Source organism: Vidua chalybeata, chromosome 2 (genome assembly GCF_026979565.1).
Source record: "Vidua chalybeata isolate OUT-0048 chromosome 2, bVidCha1 merged haplotype, whole genome shotgun sequence".
In the NCBI taxonomy this organism is placed as follows: domain Eukaryota; kingdom Metazoa; phylum Chordata; class Aves; order Passeriformes; family Viduidae; genus Vidua; species Vidua chalybeata.
The window spans coordinates 98,498,029-98,520,741 of NC_071531.1; the positions used below are offsets into that span (position 1 = coordinate 98,498,029).

General features: G+C 43.7%; 1 protein-coding gene across 1 annotated transcript in view; it reads right to left on the minus strand.

Annotated features, from left to right (window-relative positions):
- The window catches only part of SETDB2 (SET domain bifurcated histone lysine methyltransferase 2), a 45,352-nt gene that overhangs the window by 15,458 nt on the left and 7,181 nt on the right, over positions 1-22,713 (minus strand). The window contains exons 7-16 of the mRNA XM_053934778.1: positions 21,252-21,371; positions 20,089-20,258; positions 19,129-19,351; positions 18,171-18,249; positions 17,114-17,207; positions 16,127-16,455; positions 15,421-15,509; positions 13,283-13,396; positions 2,305-2,440; positions 521-628 (exon numbers count right to left, since the gene is read on the minus strand). Of these exons, the coding sequence (XP_053790753.1) occupies positions 521-628; positions 2,305-2,440; positions 13,283-13,396; positions 15,421-15,509; positions 16,127-16,455; positions 17,114-17,207; positions 18,171-18,249; positions 19,129-19,351; positions 20,089-20,258; positions 21,252-21,371 (1,462 nt within the window). The remainder of the gene's footprint in view (positions 1-520; positions 629-2,304; positions 2,441-13,282; positions 13,397-15,420; positions 15,510-16,126; positions 16,456-17,113; positions 17,208-18,170; positions 18,250-19,128; positions 19,352-20,088; positions 20,259-21,251; positions 21,372-22,713) is intronic.

Genomic DNA, 22,713 nt, shown 5'->3' on the forward strand with positions numbered 1-22,713 from the left:
CAAAGAGCCATGTGAGGGCACTGAGCAGCTTTCCCAAGTTATTTAAACATTAATTGGTGTTAATGTTGGTATTTATGTTTTCTAGGCTAACTTCATAATGAAAAGAGTTCCACCCAGGTTTTAGGGGAGGAGGGCAGCTGAAGACAAAGGCAAATTAAAAAACCCCTAATTTAAATGATCATATTTCTGCAAAACTCAGAAGGTGTTCCCTTTACAATTGTGGATAGCGTTCTTTTGTTTCAGGAACTGGCTTAGTTCTTTACCAAAGTCTCAGGAAACTTCAACTAAGGACATAAAGACCAGAAAAAAACCCACCTGCATTTTAATACAAAATGAACTAAATTTCACCACACCAAATGTTAAATCAATGACTCCAACACTAAACCTGTAATTTCCCTAATCTTATTAGATCAGAAGGACCAGCTACTTGAATGGGTTTTTTTTTAAAGTACAAAACAGGCCAGACAACCTTCAATAATATGAGATAGGACTAACTGCATATTCAGAAGCATCTCCTTACCAGCCGCTTTCCTCTCTTGAGCTCCTTTAACACTGATGACACATCAAACCTTATTTCCAGATTTTCTGGGTTATGATCTTCAGATTCCACAAATCCTGAGGAAAATAACTAAAGACAAAAGAGACAGTTTTAAGAAATAAGAATGACTCAGTCACCAGTGCTGAAAAGAGACAAGGAATACATCTTTTCTTCTTGCACTTGCCCTACCTAAGAAGGCTGATTTTTCTCTGTGTTAACAGAGGTTTCACCTATACTGAACAAGGAGCTAAACTTAAACATTTCTGCAGTCAAAATAAGTTTCTCCTTCCACACAGGAGATTTCACATAACCTGAAGGCAAACTAAGAAAAGATAATAAGATGAGAAAGTTAACTTATTAAAAACATGAACAAAGAAAATGTGAAATTCCAGGGTGCTCAGAGTAGGGATGAAAATATCTTCAGGCAACAGACCTCCACACCTTGGACATCTTATTATGTGCTCAGTTGTTCAGACCTACAGCTGGATGCAACATTTCTCTGTAATAAGATTTCCATACAGCCCAATGCTGACAACAGCTGACTGCAGGAAAAAAACAAACATTGTACACATACTGGGAGAAACGCGCTAAAAATGCACACATGCACACTCAGGCCACTTTAATTCCCACAGAATGGCTGAGCCATGACAGTAAATGAGGAAGGGGAAGTTCTTGGCAAATATTTCCTAAGCATTACATGTAGATAATTCCAAACAAAAGGGAGCTACCCTTTCATCAATTAGCAGGCACAGTCTGTCTGCTCAGAAGGTGATAGCTGACTGCAAAAAAACCCAAACAGCGCAAACAAGTCTAAGGCAGAGAAATGAGTAAAGGTGCTGGGAGGAGAAAGAAAGGAGAAAGAACAAAAAACAGAGAGAGAGAGAAAAGTTTTAACATTGGAAAAACATTAAAGCCATAATAAACCTGTTTCAAATAAAACATTCAAGTGCCATAAAATAACACTGTTGTGAAACATTCTGATAAAAAATAACTAACCAAAAAGTTATCAGAAAAATAAAGATGTAGACATAACAATTGTGAGAATAAGAAGGCTGGGACAGTGACAGCCAGAAAGCTGCTCTAGCAGCAATCTCCTGCACTAAACAGCCCTCAGCTATATTCTCCCTCTGCTGAAGGGAGAATACAGCAGCTGTAATTGATTCTGCACTCCAAGAACCAGCTCTACCAACATTCTAGAATAAAGGGGAGGCAAGAAGAGGCAAGAAGACTAGAAGACTAGAAGGATCACACACACTTAAGAGCTTCACAGATATTTTTATATCATCAACTTCTGATATTTTTATTCCTTATTTTAAATAAGGGATACACTGGAAAGGTTTTTAACCATCAAGTGATATGGATATTTTCCTGCAAAAGTTTAAGTATACAACTTTCTGTGGTCTGAGAATCCTCATCCAAGAGGATGAGTCTCAATAGTCAAGAAGACCTATTCCTGTTGCTATACCATATGTGGTCTTTGTGGTGTTTTCATGTGTGTCTGGGACCACTGCTCAGCAACAGACAGACATGAAAACACCGCAAATCAACAGCTCCAGCTGTGCAGATACATCCTCTCCCACTCCAAAATCCCTGCCAAGCCCTGTTGCTTTTTACAGCTTTTCAATCTAATATAAACTTTCTGGTTTGAGTAACCAGCCTTTCAATCCAGACATCATTGCAAAACCAAAAACAGATAAGCAGTGGAAACTTCCCCCTTTTATCCCTTCCCCACTGCTCTTCGATACTGACCAGCTAAAGGCACTCACCAGACAATCCTGATGAGCTGCAATATTTCTCTCTGTGGCAATATACATCACAGAGCCAGCCTCCCCTTCTGAACAAAATGCACATGTTGTTCTCACCATCTTCGCCATTATCCAGAAAGCACCTAGAGCAGGAAAACTGGGACAAAACACAAAACAATAAACAACTTCCACAGGCCAAGCAGGACAAAGGAAAGCAGAGCCTGCCAACACCTGCACTCTAACTGCTCCTTCACCTACATCCCCTGACCCTTGGTGCTTTGCTCCTCCAGGAACAACTACCAGTAGAACTGGCAAAGCCTGCACTTGGCACAGCAGTGGGATGGAAACCAGACCCCAGGAGCTCCAGCAATTAGAGCAGGAGAAAGAGTGGTTTATCTCCTCTTGGAAAGTCACTAACAAGTTATAAGGGGTAATACAAGAGTTTTCAAGCTTGCTTGAAATATCTGCTCCAAAAACAAATCCAAGAGCAGCCTGGCAAGTCATGCTCTGAGGTGCGAAACTCCTTTTATTTAGAGGAGGGCAATCACTCACAGTGTTTTCTTAACCTACTGCTGCCATGTGTGGGTCTGCAAGTCAACAAAGGACAGAAAAACAGCTGACCCCAAGCTTCACCAGTGCCTTCCAGGAGTTCACAGAAAACAAGAAACTAATTTCTTACTGTAAGAAGGATGTAGCAAAGTAGCGTGGAGAGGTCTGCAAGTAAATTGGGGCACAAGAAAAAATTGTAAATGAGAGATTCAAACATTCTCTCTTAACAGGGCAAAATGCTAACAGGAGTGACAGAATTTTCTCTGAGCCCTGGGAATTGCCCCAGGGACACACGTTATCTTTTCCTGGCCATATCCACTCAAGTCTTAATTGTTCTTCTTCACATAGTCTTTCTCCAGCAGATGCAAAATTCTGAGGCCAGCTATTTACTTCACAAAAGCAGTCTAAGTGTTTCTGGTCAAGCCTTTACACACATCCCCCACCAGCAGGTTAGAGCATCACCCCACAACATTTGTAGCAGAAATTTTACTTTGTCTGTGTTTTTTGTGCAAGTCCACCACAGAAATCTTCAACAACTTCCCACTCCTACAAGGTGTGATACTCCAAACTATCCTCTGCTGGAGACGTCACCTCTGACAGCACAAACTCCTGTATGACAAGGGAGAAGAAAAATCTGTGTTTACTTTCAAGAAATAGGAAGATCTGAAGTTAAATTATTCTTGTGAGAGGTAGTAAGGCCCAAGTACAAAATAGGCAGAAAATCTCATAGTCCAACAAATCCTGCAACCTTTTTCTGTGTTTCCACAGACAAACTTTTTTTGTTACTTCCCATTCCCCTTGCATAAAACAGACTGGGTAGACCCAAGTGAAAACACCACCAGAGTAGAGGAGGACTTTTATGTTTTTTCCCCTCTGGCTTACACTACTGACAATTTACTTGTAATCACAAGTCACTTAGCCTTTGCACACAGCTGGAGTTTCACTCCTTCTGTCCTTCTATGTCTTTTGTAAGCAAGGCAGGGTAGAAACCGATTTCCAACACCCATCTATACACTATAGTTTCAGAACCTGAGCAATAAATAAATACAATAGAAACAAACAGAAACACAAAGACATATTAGAACTAGAATAGAAAAGAAAGAAATTCAAAAGAATAATGAGCTAGAGTTTGAATGGCCTAGAATACAGGAAAAGCTCTCAGCACCAAACCAATATCTGGAATCAATGCAGACACATAGGCCCTGCTCAGGCCCAGTCAGAGGATCCAGCTCTAGGAAATTTTTAAGGAAGGGGCTAAACATGGAGTCTACAGTCCCCGGTGTTCTTACAGGCTCCCAAGAAATCCTGGTGCTTATGGAGGGCAGAAGACACTTAGCCATGGTCAACCTTGGGGTCACTCCAGCACCTTTCTAGGAATCCTGAAGCAGTGTAAGTCCAGCTCTTGGCCATTCCTCTGTGCAGAAGCAGCCAGCCTGCATCTATGTCCCTGTTTAGCCCTGTATCCTGTCCCGCTGTGGTGGGTCAGCCCTGGCTGGATGCCAGGAACTCCCCTGAGCCACTTCATCACTCCCCTCCACAGCTGGATGGGGAGAGAAAATATAACAAAGGGTTCATGGGTTAAGGAGGGGGAGAGATCCCTCACCAAACACCATCACAGGCAAAGCAGACTCAGCTTGGGGATAATGAACTGAATTTATTACTAACAAAATCAGAGCAGGATAATGGATTTTAAAACCACCTTGCCCTCATCCCTCCCTTCTTTCCAAACTCTACCTCCTTCCCACAAGAGGCACAAGGAGATGGAGAATGCAGGTTATGGTCAGTCCATCACTCATTGTTCCTACCACACTCAAGGAGAGTCCTTCCCCTGCTTCAGTGTGGGGTCCCTCCCAATAGAAATAGTCCTCCACAAACTTCTCAGTGAGTCCATTCCCTGAACAACAGTTCTCCATTAACTGTTCCAACATAGATCACTCTCCCATGGAGTGAAGTCCTTCAGGCACAACCTGCTCCAGGGTGAGCTCCCTCTCCATGGGTCTGCAAGTCCCTGCCAGGACCCTGCTCCAGCATGGGCCTCCCATGGAGTCACAGCCTCCTCTCAGGCACCCACCTCCTCCACAGGCTGTGGGTGGATCTCTGAATCCCGTGGACCTCCCTGGGCTGCAGGGACACATCCTGCATCACCATGGTCTGCACCAGGGGCTGCAGAGAAATCCCAGCTCTGGCACCTGAAGCACCTCCTGCCCCTCTCCTTCTCCACTGACCTCAGTGTCTGCAGAGTTGCTCCTCTCATATATTCCCACCCCATTCTTCTCTGCCCACAATTAAATCTGCCCAATAACTTTTTTTCTTTTCTTCTTAAATATGTTACCACAGAGGCATTACTATCATTCCTGCTGGGCTCAGCCTTGGCCAGCAGAGGGTCAGTCCTGGAGCTGGCTGGCATTGGCTCTGCTGGACATGGGGGAAACTTCCAGCAGCTTCTCACTGAAGCCACCCCTGTAGGCCTCCACCACCCAAACCTGGCCATGCAAACCTGACGTACCCCCACAGGAGCCTGTGCTCTTCCTGAGCTCTCTGCTACAGAGTACTACCAGGAAGAGGATATGGAGCTAAACGGGGCAGTGGAGCTGGCTGGCTGCTCCTACGCAGGAAGGGATAGGCTAAGGGCAGGTTTCCAGTTCCACAGTTCAGTTACGTCTCATCTGAACAATGCCTTGCTTTTGCAGGGCTTAAGCTTGCCACTCAGGGATTCCATCTGAAACACTTGGATCTGTCTGAAAAGGCAAGAAATCCTTGCTCCATTCTTTCAGTAGCACTCATGACAGCATTGCTCTGTTACAGTTTCTCCTGCTGTCTCTTTGTAAAGTCGAGGAATCTGAAACTATTTAGCTCTTCTTTGTACAGAAGCTGGTCTGCAGTTTTTTTTCACCTCTGTCATTTCTCCATCCCTTCTCTATAGTCTTCTGGCTAAACTCAAAGAGGAGCATACCACCTCCAAAAGGATGGGTTACCATTTACACTACAAAGTCCCAACATCACTCTGTATTTTCCTTCTTTCCTTAATAATTCTCACTATTTCAATCACATTTTAGCTTGCTTCTGAGCACAGAGCTGACACTTCCAGAGAACTACTGTTGGAAGCATAAAGCAGTAAAAAAAACCACAAAGCTCAACAAGCAGTGGGGCCCACGGTGATTGGAGCAAACAAAATTGGGTGGAGGGCTGGTGGTTTGTGCTGCCATGCATCTGGAGAGGAATGTGAGGCAGCGTGAGAGCCGTGTGGCCTTGTTCTTTCCCTTGCTTACCAGGAAATATTTTGCACCAACTGCACCTCTGGGGTATTCTGTGCAATGTGACTACAAACAATGGAAGGTACAAAAGTACCCTGATTTGTACCTAACTGCAGGGAGAGAATTCAAGACAGAAATCATAGGGACAGATCCACAGGTTTGTCCTCCTGGCCCTCCCAGAAGGGATGCCTTTCAGTGAGAGTCACATACTTGTCACAGAATCAATTAGAATGGGAAAGACCTCTGAGATCATCAAGACCAAACAATGACCCAATACCACCCTGTCAACCAGACCAGTATTACAGTTCACCAGATCTCTTTCTTAAGTGGCATCAGATTAAGTAGGGAGGGCATCAGTGTCATGGTTGTTTCTCTGTCACATACATAATCTTCCACTTATCAATGCTGGATTTTCACCTGCTTTTTTACAGTCAATCCCTTGCTGTCCCAAAGTCCTTCTGCAACCCTTCGCGTCCACTGTCACCACCACAGGGAATGCAGGGGGCCTAATTCAGCTGTAAGATTTGAGGGCCCTTCTGCTGCCCTCCGCTCATGACAGGACAAATGACGCTGCAAAACGGAAGGCAGAGCAGCAGCTGAGAGAGCAGTCACACCTGGCTGCTCCTCCTGAACCTGCGCCATTTCCTAGAAGGAGGGCTGCTGGTTTCGCTTCTGTCTTTTTACACAACAGCGACTAAAGGGAAGAAAACCAGAGAGGAAACAGAAAGTAAAAAGGAAGAACAGTGCTGGCAAGAGCGCAGGGCTTGTATCACTTTCAGATTCAACAATCCTGCTGAAACGTTACCAGTTTGTCTAAGTACTTGCTCTCCAGACCCAGTTCTGAAAGCATTCTTGTATGTAAATATCCTTTTACACAGGAGGAGGCTAAGGCACAGAATCTCTTAGTATATCCATAGGGAGTAAGGAAAAGAACCCAAGTCCCCTGAATTCCAGCGTGCTATTGAAACCCACTGGCCCAGCTCCTGCTCTGCTCTCCTCTTCCTTTCAGCACAGTGCAGGATTGGATCTATGGAAGTAGGAAGAAAGAAATCACACACCTGTTAGCCCACACTCACTGTGTCCCTCATTTGTGCTTTGTGGGGAAAGAAGCACGACTGGACATTTCATAGCTAGACACGACCAACACTCACCTCCCCATTTTCATCCGTATGTTATTACAGAACAAACACATCCAGATTTCGTAAGGAAGAAGAACGAACAAATAAAGCTGTCTTTCTGATCACCTCACTTGACAGCATCTCGTTCCAAGCCCCCGCCGTGGGCAGGGCACCTTTCGCTAGACTGGGCTGCTCAGAGCCCCAACCAACCCGGCCCTGAACACCGCCAGAGACCAGATACCCACAGCTTTTCTGGGGAGCTCGCCACTCTCACGAGCAAATAACTTCTTCCTAACACTCTCGGGCCCGCGGTGCCGCCTCACGGCCCCCCCGCCCCCTCCGCTCAGCCCGAGCCCCGGCCGGCTCCACTCACTGGCACTGCGGGGGGAGCGGGGGTGCGGGGCCGGCGCTGAGGAGGCTCCGCGCTCCCCCCGCCCCGCGTGCCCGCGGTGGCACTTACCGCCCGCTCGCGGCACGGCGCGGCCCGCGCGAGCCGTCACTCCCGCCGCCCCCTCCCCCGCCCTCAACTCTCCCGCGCGGAAGTGAGCGCGCCCGGCCGGGGCACGGAGCATGCGCGGTGGCGCCGGCCGCTGCTCCGCCCCGCACACCCGCGCGGCGCTGATTGGCCGCGGCCCTGGCGTGGCTGGCGGGAAGGCGCGCCCCTGAGGCGCCCGTCACGTGTAAGGGAGGCGTGGCCGGACCACCGCGGGCGGGCCGGGGTCACGGATGCGATGCCCGGGTTCCAGACCCGTGCCAGGCAGTGCCGCGGGCCGCCGGCGAGCAGCCATTTCCCGAGGGCTTTCACCATGGGAAAGGCGATATCCTGCATCCCCCCCAGCCCCGCGCTCACTTTTCAAAGAATCACAGAACTACCGTCCAAGCTAAGCCTCCCCGGCTGGAGCTTCCTGTCACTTGTTGCTAGGGGGAAGATGCCGACCCCGCGCTGGCTACGCCTTCCTTTCAGGCAGTTCTATAGAGGGGTAGGGTCACCCGGGAGCCTCCTTTTCTCCAGAATAAGCACCCCCAGCTTCCTCAGCAGCTCCGCACAGGACGCGTGCTCCTGACCTTTCCCCAGCTCTGCTGCCCTTCTCTGGACACGCTCCAGCCCCTCCACGTCCTTCCTGATTTTAGGGGCCCAAAACTGAAGACAGGATTTGAGGTGTGGCCTCACCAGGGTCAAGTACAGGGGTACAATCACTGCTCTGGTCCTGCTGGCCACACTATTGCTGATACAGGTGTGAGAAATGAACCCCACTTTCCAAAATGTTTAGAATTTTAATACGGGATAAAAGGGAAAAATCAATAACAGCACTGGGTGCTTGGCTACGGCCCGAGGCACATCAGCTGACCATAGTAACTCTTCTTATATACTTTTTCTATTGCATTGGTCAAATACATATTCTTAAAGATTATACATGTTCGAACATTTCTTTGAACTCGTTTACATGTTCTGGGAATTCTTTAGCTTGGTTTGACCACTAGCCCGCCTTTTTAGAGTACATGCAGTAATCGTGGATGTGGTTTTGTGGGTCAGTTCCCCACAACTCCCTCTGTTCCGTGGTTTCAGCAGGTGAGAGTTATTGATAGTCGAAGGGTCAGTAGCAGGGGTCCTCATCCCATCTGTTCCTTAAATGTTATCTGACCATGCAGATGGTTTTAGCTATTTACACAAGTACTTCATATCTGAGTTATTCTCATTATTGTCAGTTAGTTACAAAAATAAAAGTATTCGTTATTATTTCACAACTACAGCTACTTCTGCAAAAGTTAACATTGTAATGCACAACACAGCATCCACTTTAGTAATTTGCAAAAGCCAATATATAATTAGTGAAAGCCAACAACTACATGGTTACTTATAACACCAAGATAGCAAAGGAAGAGAACAAAATACCATAAAAGGAGAATACCAAGTCTAGAGTGGCATCAGAAGACCACCCTGGACTGCTTCCCTGATGGACTGCAGCTGTGGACTTAGGCAATGCTGTGACAACCTGAGGCAGAGTTGTGGTAAACAGGCTGTGAGAAATGTGCAAAGTCATTTGGCGAAGTTATGCAACTGCAACAGTATAAAGGACTGCTTGCTACAGAATTGGGTGTGCTTTTGGCCCTTGCCATGCACAAAGCGCTGTTACTTTTGCTTTGTTGATCTGTCCCTTATTATCCCTTATTAAACTCTTACCATATGGAGGAGTGGGCTTCGTTTCTCACATAGGCCAGGATGCCATTGCCTTCTTGGCCACCTGGGCACACTCAGGTTCAGCTGGTGTCAACCAACACCCCCAGGTCCTTTTCTGCTGGGCATCCTTCCAGACACTCTTCCCCCAGCTTGTAGGGTTGTTGTGACCCAAGTACAGGACCTGGCATTTGGTCTTGTTGAACCTCCTCCAGTGAGCTCATCAGCCACAATAACAGGCATATTCTGGCTCGTCAGGAGGCCACACCAAACACAACATGGAGCTTTTAAGATCAGTTCTCTTTACCAGCTAGATCAGCTTTGGCTTTTCAGCACTGCTGGCATCATTCCAGCTGGTTTCCCCAATTCCTTTGCACCTGCCCAGATGCAGCATATTGGAGCTAAAATCAACCCATGTCCAGGCTTGCAATTAGATTATATCTATTAGCCAAATACTGCTACACAATTCCAATTCCCAGATCTATTACCTAGATTATACTCAAATGAGTCAACATGATGCAAGCACCCACAGGTACATAAATCTTAAACTAGTAAAATCTTCCTAACAGAAGTCTGTTCAACACAAGAAAAATTCTCTGTGGAGGAAAATCAAGTCCAAAACTTTTGTGAACTCTTCCTCCAAACTGTTGTGCTATCAAGCCATGTTGTTCCATGAAAGAGATGGAAATTAATGCTCAGTGCTTTTTTGGCAAAAAAAAAGAAGTCAGTTAACAAGCTCCAGTACAGTTTCTTTTATACTTATGCTGTAAGTGATCTTCAACTGTCTTTGCATTTGTATGCTTATCTTGGGTGCTAATACTTATTACCATGGAGCCCTTATACATCCTCACATCCCTACTGTCCCTCCATAGGAACTGTCTTGCTCACTGTAAGAGCTGCAATTCACATCTCAATGCAACTAATTCCCATCAGACACTCTTCATTTATGATGCCCCTGACAGGCTGATGAGTCCCATATGTGTCATTCCACAGGTGCTTTTGAGTACTTGGAATATTTCACCTGTTTTTCCATCAGTGCTTGCACTTGGTGCTTCTACACACTGCTCTAATAAAGCATGGGTGACACGAGGGGCTGTGCTCAGAAATATCCCCATCTGTGAGCTGTGACAAGCAGAGGAACAGTCAGCAGAGCAGACAGAGAGCTCAGGTGAGCATTCCTGTGGTAATCACCGGCAGAGGATACTTGCAGGACACCCTCAGCAGAACATGTTCTAGTAATACTACAAAAGCAGGCAGAAATCACACCTCGTAAGGTGATTTTGCTCATGGATAGTTATGATATCTGGTCTGGAGAAGGACAATGAAGAAGCACCAGCCTGGAGACAGACCTGATAAACCCAGCTAGCCAAAAAGCCCTGTCTCATACACATGCCTTCTGTGACATCTACACTCACAGCAGACTCTCCAATAGTTTCAGACCACATGGAGCAAGTAAATGCTGCCTCTTTTGAATCAGGTCTGTTTTCCTGCATTAAGAAACAGGGCTCTTCCTCACCAGCCCAGTACCATTAATTCCTACCACTGATCTGGAATATATAATCAACAGCAGTAAAATTTACCTTCTTTCTCCCCCCACCCTGATGCTTTAAAAACATTCCCATATTCTTTTCCACGTTCAAGTCAAGCACATACACAATTGTTTTCTGCATTTTCATCTGTTTAAAAGGCTAATACTACTCCTGGGTTACCTGTGGGTTTTGTCATAGACTTTGCCATGTCTCTGGTTAATACTGAAAGATGATACCCCAAGGCACATTCCTTCTGAGTAGAGACAGATCTTCAATGAAGACAAATGCTTTGCTTCATCTACAATGAAGCAAAAAGTAATCCAGCTGAGTGCTGTCTTCAGCTCACACAGGGGCTGCGGTGACAGAGGGGCTGATCAGGGCAAGAGTGAGTGGCTCTGACCTTCTGAAGAAGTACTGCACCAACACTGGGGTAACCCTGCTCTTCTGCATTTATCCCAGAAGATGGGTGGTGAAAGTCCACACAAACCCGAAGTGCAATGAAAGGGACCGAAGCTGAGGAGAGGTTTCCTTGCTGGATGTGTCAAACTCTCAAACAGAGCTGAGGGAGAGAAGATCTGAGGTTTCACTGTAAGCAGAATGGTTCACAGGCCTGTTATCTCTGTGAAAGGTCCACTTTTAACAGGCTGAAACTCCTTGTGCATAATGAAACTTAAAAAATCCAACAACATCCTGTGTTGCAATACAACTCCATGATTTTTAAGCTTGAAGCATCCAAAACAAACTAAAAAAAAAACCCACTTAGGGCCACAGATACCATGTTTGTAGACAGTTACACAGCACAGATGCAACCCAATTAAAACAGAACCCTAAGCCATGTGTGCATAGGACATCCACTGCCTCTTGGCCTCAGGGCTGAGAACTAGTAGTTCCTGCTTCTCTTTAATTTTGCAGTATAGGCTTGGACATAACCAGGCCAAGACCTCCATTTGTTCAAACTATTTCTCTGAAAATCCCTACAGGAGCAGAGTGACACAGTGAGCACTGAGGCATATGGACTTGGAATCTAGGATACCAACCATGCAAATAACACATGAATAGTGGGGTGGCTCTTCCAAGACTCATTTATCAAGGAACAAAGAAAGGTGCAGGTACAAGACTCTCATGTTTACCTTCTCCAACAAGGGTAGTTTGACTTCAAGCCAACTGCTTTATTCCATAAATGACAGCCTGAGTGAGCCTTTTTTTAGCTCTCATGCTAATCAGCTGGTTGTATGGCAGTGATTTCCCTGTGAGCTGGGATGCTCTCAGTGTTACTCCTCAAGGCTGAGACACACCTGATCAACTGCAGGTTTCTGGTAAGTGACTGATGTCACACACAGTCTTGTACTACAGTGCCACTAGATTTTGAATTAGTAACTTTAAATCATTATCATATCCTCTGCAGTAACAAAGTAAACTTCACTATCAAACTATGTTAAGTCTTACTTTTACAACATTTTTAATAAAACCACTTTTTTTGAAACCTTTGGCAGTGGTTCTTCAAGCATCTAAATTGCTCACCTTGCTTGCTCAAGGCTCCAACACATTCAAAAGCCACACACTTGCACACCCATCCCTTGCTCCATTTCAGAGCCACCTCCTGCATCTGCACTCTGTGTCTCCTAATGTAGCTTGTTTCTCTCTTACCCACAAACCATGTGCTAAGGAATTCTGTGGCCAATCTGTCCCATACACAATATGGCACTGAGATGAGGTACATTGGATTTCTCAAGGATTTCTCTGTGTCACAAATGTGGAGAGGCGTGCAATCCAACAAAACCCAGTCATTTCTCTCCTGCTGCAGCAGGACTTGTCCAGCTCATTTTCTAGCACAAGCACAGCTCTGCAGAACTGTTCTGTTTAATTCTGTCTCTGTCCAGGACTATTTGTCCCACTGGATGCAACAGGCTTAGGTGTATTTAAACAATTCCAAGTGCCCAGACAGGCAGTCTTGCATCCATAATGAATTTCAGAAACCTGAGTTTTGCTAACTCTGTGCTGTGGAGGGGTACAGAAAGCACCAAGGAACTGTTGCTCTCATCAGTGATGTCTCTGCTGCAGATGGCATGGAGCACGAATTTTTCCAGTGCAATATGAACTTTGCTTGTGGATTAGAAGCAGGGAGGAAGAAGACCAGAAGAACAGAAATTACCTAGGAAAAGTCTGATGCCTGTTCGTAGGACAAACAGTTCTAATTCTGTAAACTACAAAAGTGACATTTAAATGTAAATTTTAAAAAATCATCATGTAAAAGGCATTTTAGTTGAATGCAATTAGCACCACAGACTTGAGGGTTGTTTGCTGAGTAGTCATCCCTTCCAGCACATAAATCCCAGGTACAAGATGTGTTGACAGTAGGAAAGCTTTGCCTATAAGGTTTTTTTCCTGCACTTCTGAACTCCACAGTGACAGGAAATCTCTGTCTCTGGCATGCTTCCAGCTTCATAACCATAATCCCATGTGAGTTCAGTTCCAGCTTTCACATGTCTAAGAAATAAAATAGTTAATTTGCTTGAACTAAGTGAAACAGTACTGTGCTAACAGTTTGTCACCACTGACACACATGCAAACCCAAAAACTGTAGGGAGCAGGGAGCAGGGAGCATCACACAGCCAGCTTGTTGGGAAGGAAACAAGGCATACAAGGAGTTGTTGGCACACTCCTGCTCCTTTGGCTACGGAAATTCCTATGGAATTGCCAATAGGGCTGGAGTCTAAGCAATGTGCTCTAACTTAGAGGGAAATTCTGGGAAACAAAAATCAAACAAAAAAAAAAAACACAACAAAACCAAAACCAAAGCCAACAAAACAAAAAACCCAAAACAAAACAACAATCAAACAAAAAACACCAAAACAAAAACCCAACCCCCCCCCCCCAAAAAAAGGGGAAAACCACATAAGTGATATATCTAAATGAATACAAATAACAAAACACAGTTTTGTTATTTTTCCTATGTACAGTGTATCACTGAACTTTGAACAGATGTCTAGATATGTTGTTGCAGAATGTCATCTTTGGTCTGACAGGCCACCTTTTAATGCAATTGCACTACATGCACAAAGCCCAAAACTCAGAATTAAACACATGCTCTTCAGGAACCAGCTGCTCTGGTAGTAAAATAGAAGAAATGTCTAAGGTAGGAAATTCATTGTCCAAAATTAATGCCAAACTAAATACCTGAGACTATGATGCTGAGGGACAACTGATGGAAAATATAATAAAATATGAATATTGTGAAGAAGGGAGTAATTCTCTGATGTTTCTCACTGGATATGGTATAGGGGACATCCAGCTGACTGACAACCAACAATGAGGACTTTCCATACAGCATGTAATTGCAGCCTGGGACTTGCTGACTTGAGATGGTTTAGAGGCCAGACATGTAAAACAAATAAAAAGGTGACTGGGCACGTTGATGGAAGGCACACAATCAAGCTCAATGATCCAGATGAAGTCCTTAATTTAGAAAAGTTGTAAAAGGGTGATGCCCAGAAAATGGAAGAGCCAGCGAAGGGAACTCTCCTTCAACAATCTTCTTCCCTAAGTGTCTGCTGGTCACTATTATCTCTCTCCAGTGGCTTCAGTCCTCACTACACTTCTCTACCAAGTACCTCAGCAAGAAAGACTCTAGCTAAAACAAAATCCTTTTTTGGATGTATTTCAAAGCATTGTCTTCACAGTTCTTGGACACTTCCCAGTGCAATCCACAGCATCTATGTCAGTATGGAGCAGAGTTGCAAGACTCCACAGAAGATCAGTGTTCCGTGGAACTGGTTTGTCAGCACAAAGTCTCTCCTCTCTGTTCTGTTCTCACCTAGTACTACTGCTGGCATGCATGTCAGCCAACTTCATTCATACAATTCACCTTTCCTCTCCTGGGTTGAGCTGCTGCCATACTGTGTCTTGCTGGCACCAGCTCTCTGTACCTCTCTTTCTGTTAGACACTAAGGAAATACCTGCATCTCTTACTCTCAGAACAAATTTTCACCTCTGAGTATCCTATTGTCACGTCCCCTACACATACTGGGCTACACAAAGTCCTGCTTGTCTTGACAGCTCTGAGGACAAGGACTGAAGCCAGCTTGTTTGGCCCACAAAGAGAATCAACCTTAATATCCTGTGGGGCTCAATCCTGCCCTATGCAATGCAGATCTGGTGGCCATTCCTTGAGACACAACAGTGGGATGAGTGGATCTTGGCTTTCTGAATGACCATGCTGAGTTAAACCTATTTTTCCACTGAAAAAGATTATCACTGAAGTGGACACATCAAAATTAACCTTCCCTACTTTACTTCAGTGCAAAACTGAAACAAAACTCATTAGTGATAACCAATCACTATATTTCTTCTGCCTTTAGTGCACAATAAGAAGTCACCTATAAGACAGTTTTGTGCTTTTATGATCTGAGCATCTGCCCCACTCCTCAGTGCAATTATGCTCTAATAAGCGAGCAGTGTTTTTTTTCCTTCTAGTGCTTTGAATGAACAACATTTAACTTCCAGAAATTCACCTGTTTGTGAAGAATGCCACCCATGGAAAACTTCTGTTGTGAGTTTCTACAAACACACTTTGTGCAAAGAGATTTGGGCAGCAGCTGTGCTGTAAAACAGAAAATCTGAATTAGAAACAGTCCAACACCACATTGTTGGCTGAAAAAACTATTTTGTGTCAGATATCTGTCACCAATAAAGGTAGTTTCTTCCTTCCCTTCTCAAGCCCACATGGAAAGTTTATCACCCAATGCCATTGCCAGGGCAGCAGTGCTAGGGAGCAAGCAATGGATTACATCCAAATACAGGATGTGAGAGGTCACTCAGGTGCATGTAGGAACATGTGTACGCTCATGGGAACAGAAGGAGGCTTTCTGCAAGATGCACTACTAATATTAACACTACAATACCTCTGCAAGGAAGAACAGTTTAAACATATGCAAGGGCTTTGCTGTAAGACATATTTATGCCAATGAAGAGAAATAAATTATTTGCAGCGTACCTGCAGATGTGTCTATGAACTATTTGTCTTAGCTGGAGGTACTTGGCAATTGAACAGCCAGTGTGACCCAACCTACTGCCCTGAGACCTGTGATGGCAGGGAGCACCACATGTGCCTCTCTTGTCATGCGCCCACCACCCACACTGTTTATGTAAAAAAGCTTAAATAAGTAAATTATGTATTTGCAAAGGCAACAAAGAGAACCCATGCAACTTAGTACTTACATTTAGAAAACGACCCACATTTCCTTCTTTTGTGGCATCCAGTATGTAAATATTTTCTTCATTAGCATTCTTGGGAAGCATCCCATCACCATCAGACTCCTCACAAAGTGCATCTTGTTTTGGCTGCCTACTATTTTTTTTGCAGTCAGCTTTTAGGGGTGCATTGCTGGATGGCCTCACAACACATGTGTCATCCAGCACACTGGACTTGACACAATCAACACCCTGCAGTAACAGACTCTTTTTTCTGCATCCTGCACTCTCTACACCAGCAGAGTCAGTCTGTCCAATTTCCATCGGATGTTCTTCCTTCTGCTGCTGGGTGGATTCTGTCAATGGACATGTATGTTATTTCTCAACACCAATTTAAGGCCAAACCCTCTCCCTTGTTTGGCCCCAAACTCTTAGCCACACACTTTTCCCACATCCTCCAAAATCTAAGGAGCTTCCTTGCTATCAAAAAGTCTATAACACAATTTTTCCAAGTCTCTCATCAATCCTCCCACAAATGACTGTTTACTGCTGTGATGCCTAAAGCACTTGCTCAAGGTGCCTCTGAGTGACCTAGTGTCTCACTCTTCTCAAATCCCATTCCAGACTGACTTTTCCCACATAGCATTTTTTATCATTCTCCACCTTAATTCCTAAGAGAATCACTGATAGAAGCAAGATGCATGTGCAAATAGTGTCAGTTTCACACTGTCTCTCCAGCTTGAGGTCCCTCCACCCCAGTATTATATCCTGTTCAATTTTTGTTGGCTAGAACAAGTACTGGGTGTGACACAGCAAGATCTGCAAGGCTGACTTTCCCACAAATGCACAGTATTTGAGAAGCTGCTGTCTGGACAGTTCAATGTGTCTCAACATCTACAGACAACATTGTTCTACTCTAAGAACTGGCCTGCCCACACTGTCTATATTAAAGTCTATCACCTGATGGGACACAACTGTACAAAGCATGCAGTATATAGAGCTCTGCAAACCTACTTTCTTTTCCTTTCTTTGTTCCACTGGTGAGTTTTGTTTTGCTTGACTGATGAATCTGAGAACTATCATCTTCATCTGAGCTGGCACTGTGCACCTGGGTATCAAATGAAAAGGCTGTGACGTGCTGCATGCAACTCTGGGCCAAGAGGGCACAGTAAGTGGCTTTTAGAACTCCAAGGCTGAAGTTTCAAAGCTACAGTAATGCAAATTCAGCTGTGGCTGAATTTGAAAAGTTAATTCATTTACTGCAATGCAACATTTATCTTAATTTCAAATTCTCCTTCATAATAACCAGGAAAGAGTCCCCCAGTCAATAAGACATGTAAATAAGTACTTAAGTTGCAACAATTTCAACATAACTGTAAGTTGCTGAGCCAAATTCCAAACATGCTTTTTACACAGTTTCAATGAAACGACCAGATGTGGCACAATTTCTCCTCTCCTATCACAAAAAGGCAATTAGTTACGGGACCTCTAGAATGGACAGCACTACAAAACATTTGTATGAAAATTCCATGTGCATTTCTTAAGGGCAATGAATCCAGTAAAAACCTACAGCATAAGTTTATACCAGTTTTCCTCCTTTGCACATGTTTGCAGGCAACACTTCACACTCATGAAAGGTCAGGAGTCACATTCAGGTCAGTTCTCCCAACTCTGCCACTGTATGAGAAAACTGACAGTGAAATTTCCTTCTCTCCCTGCTGTGCCATTCTTAGGGGAGATATCACAAAAAATATTATCACTCTGACCCCCTCCGCTGTACACAAGGGGTGCAGGGGGAGAATAATTACTTCAGGCTCTTGAGGAGTGTAAGTGAAGGGTGGAGAGGGGAAGGCCATGAGAGTAGATAGTGCTGGTCTGGGGGAACATGCTGAAGGACTGATAATGGAGAAGGGATGGGATACAGCTTCCAGCATGACAGCCTAGCTCACAGTGTGACACAATCTCATGAAGGAAGGTCATTAGAACTATCTAACCATACAAGATGAAAATGTCAAAGTTAACATACATATTCAACACAGTGAAAAATGAATCTGTTAAAGCCACTTATTACCATTTTTAGCTTGCGAAAAACAAGTGTTTTGGTTCCAGGCCTTCTCATAGTTGCATTACTTGAGTTCTTTAGATGAACCCTGCACAGAAAGGTCAAAAGGAAATGAAAAAGACAAACAGACCCATAAGTAACTCTCACAACATATATTTCTCTAACAGTCTCTAGTTCCAGTCTCTTCTCTAGAGGAACTACAGCAGAGCCTGCAGTCTGGCCTCACCCCATGTTCTGTAAGTATTTTGTCTTTAAGAATTGAGAACCTAGGCCAGGTTCTCTATTGCATTTGTAAGAAAGCTCAAACTTTGTAGAGATATCAGCAGCTGCTTTTACATCCTTTTCCAGTTGTCATGCTGAGAGCCAAACTGTCTGTTGCTTTACTATTATTATATCAGATGATCTCAAAATAGAGCACGTACAGAGCTTTGCCTTTTCCTGCTACTACTTTCAACAGTTTTGACAGTACAGCTTTCAACTAGGAAAACATATTCACTGCAAAAGTGAGGTGTTGTCAGACTCTTAACAGGAGAGGTTAAGGTTTCTGGCAGGAAAGGTTATTTTACAAATAACAAAAGGTTTAGAGACTGGGAGCAAAGGGCAGAACAGCTAGTGGCTGATGTACTATAAAACCCTTCAGTGTCTTCAAGTATCTTTAAACAATTTATTTCAAGTATATTTTATTAATTCTTTCAAATGAGCATTACCATTAATGCCCTGAACAGGTCAAGTACAGCCAAGAGATGAACTGAATTTCTAGAAAATGCCAAGTGGTACACATAAGTAAAATTATTATAGAGGGAAAACTCTGTCCCACTAGAAGAAATAATTGGGAATTTAAAAAGAAGTTCAGAAGGAAAAAAAACCACCACCCTCATATGATGACATACTCTAAGTTATACAACAGAACTTCGAGATTAGCAGAGTATTAGTTTTGTTATGCTTAAGCTTACTTTGCTGAACTTACAGGGTTGATTTATTTTCATTATCCACAGTCTGAGACAAAGATTCCTGATTCTCAAGAATGTCATTTTTGTCAGTCTGCACTAGTTCAATCACTGAGTCTGAACGATCAAGGTCAAGTTTTCTTTTTTTGGAAGAAAAGTCATGGCCTCTATCATTCATTGCACTTTTCCCCTTCAGCTTTTGTTCAGCATCTCCCAATACTTCAGCTCTGCTCATTAATCTGCCTGGAAGAAAAAGAAAAGTTTTCTTGGTTTTTTTTTTTTTAATCCTTGTTTGCCGAGACACTCTCACTATCACAGGTCAAACTTACATTAACAAATACAAGAGCATTACTTGGGAAAGCAAATTATGAATGCTGTCTATAATTCTATGATGTCAATATAGGCTGAAGTACAAAATGAATTAGACAAGGGCATGTAGTGATAAGACAAAGGACAATGGCTTTAAACTGAAAGAGAGCATATCTAGATTAGATATTAGTAAGAACTTCTTCACAGTGAATGTGGGAGGCACTGGCACAAGTTGCCCAGAGAAGCTGTGAGAGCCCCATCTGTGGAAGTGTTCAAGATCACTTTGGGTGGGGCTCTCAGTCCCCTGCTCTAGTGAAAAGTGTTCCTGCCCATGGCAGGAATGCAACTCGATGTTTTTTAAGGTCCCTTCCAACCCAAACAATTCTATTATTTTAACTGAAGGAAAATTAGCCCTAGCATAGGATGCACAGATTTGTGAGGGAAAAAATCAGCAGTCTGAGATAGCTTTTGCTCCATTTGTTTGTCTGTCACCATCTCATAACAGAGCTTTTCAAAGTTCTTCTTAATATCAATCATATTGCAAGTTAAGATTACACTGACACACTTCTCTTCCAACCCTGTATTTCCCTGTTCTCAAAAAAAAATCCAGGGCACACACCATGGGAGAGGAAGAATTATGCTACATGTCTTCACAGTTCCCCTCCTGCTACCTGAGTAAGTACAAATAAATGTCCCCTTGTCAATGTCATCCAGGCAGCGGACACCCCAGCCCTTCTTCTCCGTGTTGAACACTTGCAGCCTGACTTGAATGCCATGCTGTACAACTCTGTTCTGACACATCAGCTTGTCACACCTGCACAACACACTACACTCATAAATCCTGTCAAGAGAAGAAAAACAAAGCACAATATAAATGGATGCATTAGCATAACAAAGTTCCTATTATTAATTCCCCTCCTAAGCATCAACAAGGCAGTGGACTGAAATATAAAGACTCAGGCTAAAACTGGTTGTGCAGCAATGTTCTGAAGTGTGTGACTTTCTTGACTGCTGGTTCATTAATTTTAAGAGTCTGTCTGCCAGATTTTGGCATAAGTATACACAAGATTACATACATTTTGGCATAACAAATGCTATATTTTTGTTTTATAGGAGTAAATCACACAGAAACAGAAATCCCTAAGACGTACCTAATTCTATACTGGAACTGATTTTAGCAAGACAACATATGCCTGGACTTCATTGTAGCTGTCCATGCTAATGAAGCATTTCCAAAAGGACTCATAATTGTGGGGTTTTTTTGCATCTGTTTCTGGGTTCTCTGACAACTTTAATTCTGCATGTCAGCCAAAAACTAACATCACACAGAGGACCGAAAGGGGCTCCTCAAGCCTGTAGATTCAAGCCTTTGGCTACTGCAGAAAGCTACCTTGCATAATTCCTCTCCTAGACACCTGAAGTAACTGGCATCTTCTCCAGGCCACCTATTAATCCACAGGAGCTGAATAAGAGAAAGGGCAAACACTTGAAGCATTGGATGGCTTTGGAGATTCTTGGAAGAGTCACCCATAACCAGGTCTGGCAAAAGCAGCTGGCTGATGTGTCTTTAGGATTCTGATCACTCTTCACACTTCTCCTGGACCTTGACCTAAGCTGTGAAAACTGTAGGATCTGCAATACAAAAGTTTTTTTCCTCCTTTTATTCAAGTCACATTAATTTTTATCATCCTGATCCGCCACTAAAATTGTGACAAAAATAGAAGGTTTCAGTAATCCAAAAACTCCAGTTATTTTAATCCTGTGGCACTTAGACTGAACTATTAACTGCTGTTTTACTTGTATGCTCTTATTTTACTCCTATCGTCTTTCTTACCCACTAGGAACAGGTCCCTCCAGTCTTTTGTAATGGTATCCACAAGATCTTTTACTACTTGGAGACAGAGAAATTTTACTACAGCCCCTTGCTGTCAGCTGTAGGCATGCACATTTTGACCTAAAAATAAGAGTAAAACATCTCAGAATGGATGTGAAGCAGTATAAAACAATCATAAATCTAGGTAATTTGAAATGCAGTTGACTAAACACACACACACACTGTACACAGTGTACACATATACACCTGTACTCCCCCTCGCTGCTCCATTTACTCCACAAGGCTGTTGCAGGCACCTTTTTCCTTAGTCTCTTGGCTGGTTACCTGTGCTTTACAATAACCATGTTCTCTCCACCCCAGCCCCATTCTTCTGCCAAGCTCCTTAAATGGCACATGCAAACAGCTGAAGTACAACAGAAACTTATTATAAGCAGGACACTGTCAAATGGATTAAATTAATAAAAATCACCTCTTCTGGCACAGCATCCCAGCCTGTTTGCCACTAGTCTGTTATCTTCCTCCCTCCTTAGCCCCCAAGAAGTGAAGAATTTTACACTGTGGAAAATTCAAGCAACAGTGCTTGTCTTCACCATTGTATGTCATGACAACTTTAAAGAGTCACAGTGATTGTGCAAATCCTAAACCCCAAAACTGCACATCAAAAGCATCACATCAAAAGTTCTTATGGGACTTTAGTGCAAAGAAGTGGCAGGCTGTGTGCTTGCTGTTTCTCACCACTCAGCTGAAACTAAATTACTAAAATTAAGCTTCATTATACCAGGCTGTGATTTCAAGCTTTTGTTGGGTCATGAGCAACTATGTTGCACAGCAGCATGTGCAACTGCCCTAGCAGTAAATAATACAAAATGGATGTAACACCAAATAATGCCTATAGAGAGAGATCAGACAAATATCCTTCAAGAAAGTAGACAAAAATACCACCAAACTTGCATATAGTAACTGTGGCAGGTTTCCACAGTTGTGTTTGTAGCTCAGAGTTACTGGGATTTAGAAAAAGATGACAATGAGCAAGAGTATTGGAACTGCTCAGACCACAAATGTATTCTGTAACCACCGAGTTTTGTAGTTTCTGTTTAGACAAGGGGAAGGATGGCATGTAGAGGTTGGGAATGGGGATGTTTCTTCATCTGCCCTCAGTAATCCTCTAAGTTCCTAATGATCTGATCTCTCAAGGCTATCCACCCTATCTACAGGATGCCATTTAACAGTAGGAACTGCAGCAGAATTTGTCAGGCAGGATCCTGCCATGAAAACAAGCCTGCCTCTGTTGGCACAAGACTCCCTTCCCTACTCTTTTTACAAAGCCAAGATATCTGCTTGTCAGCTCCACCTGGAGAAGAAGCACTGCCAGTTTGGAAGAAAGGAAAAGGAACACAATAATCTGCCTGTTGATGGCTTCCTTCCCTACAACACAGGGTGGACCAGTTGGAGCACCCAAGCT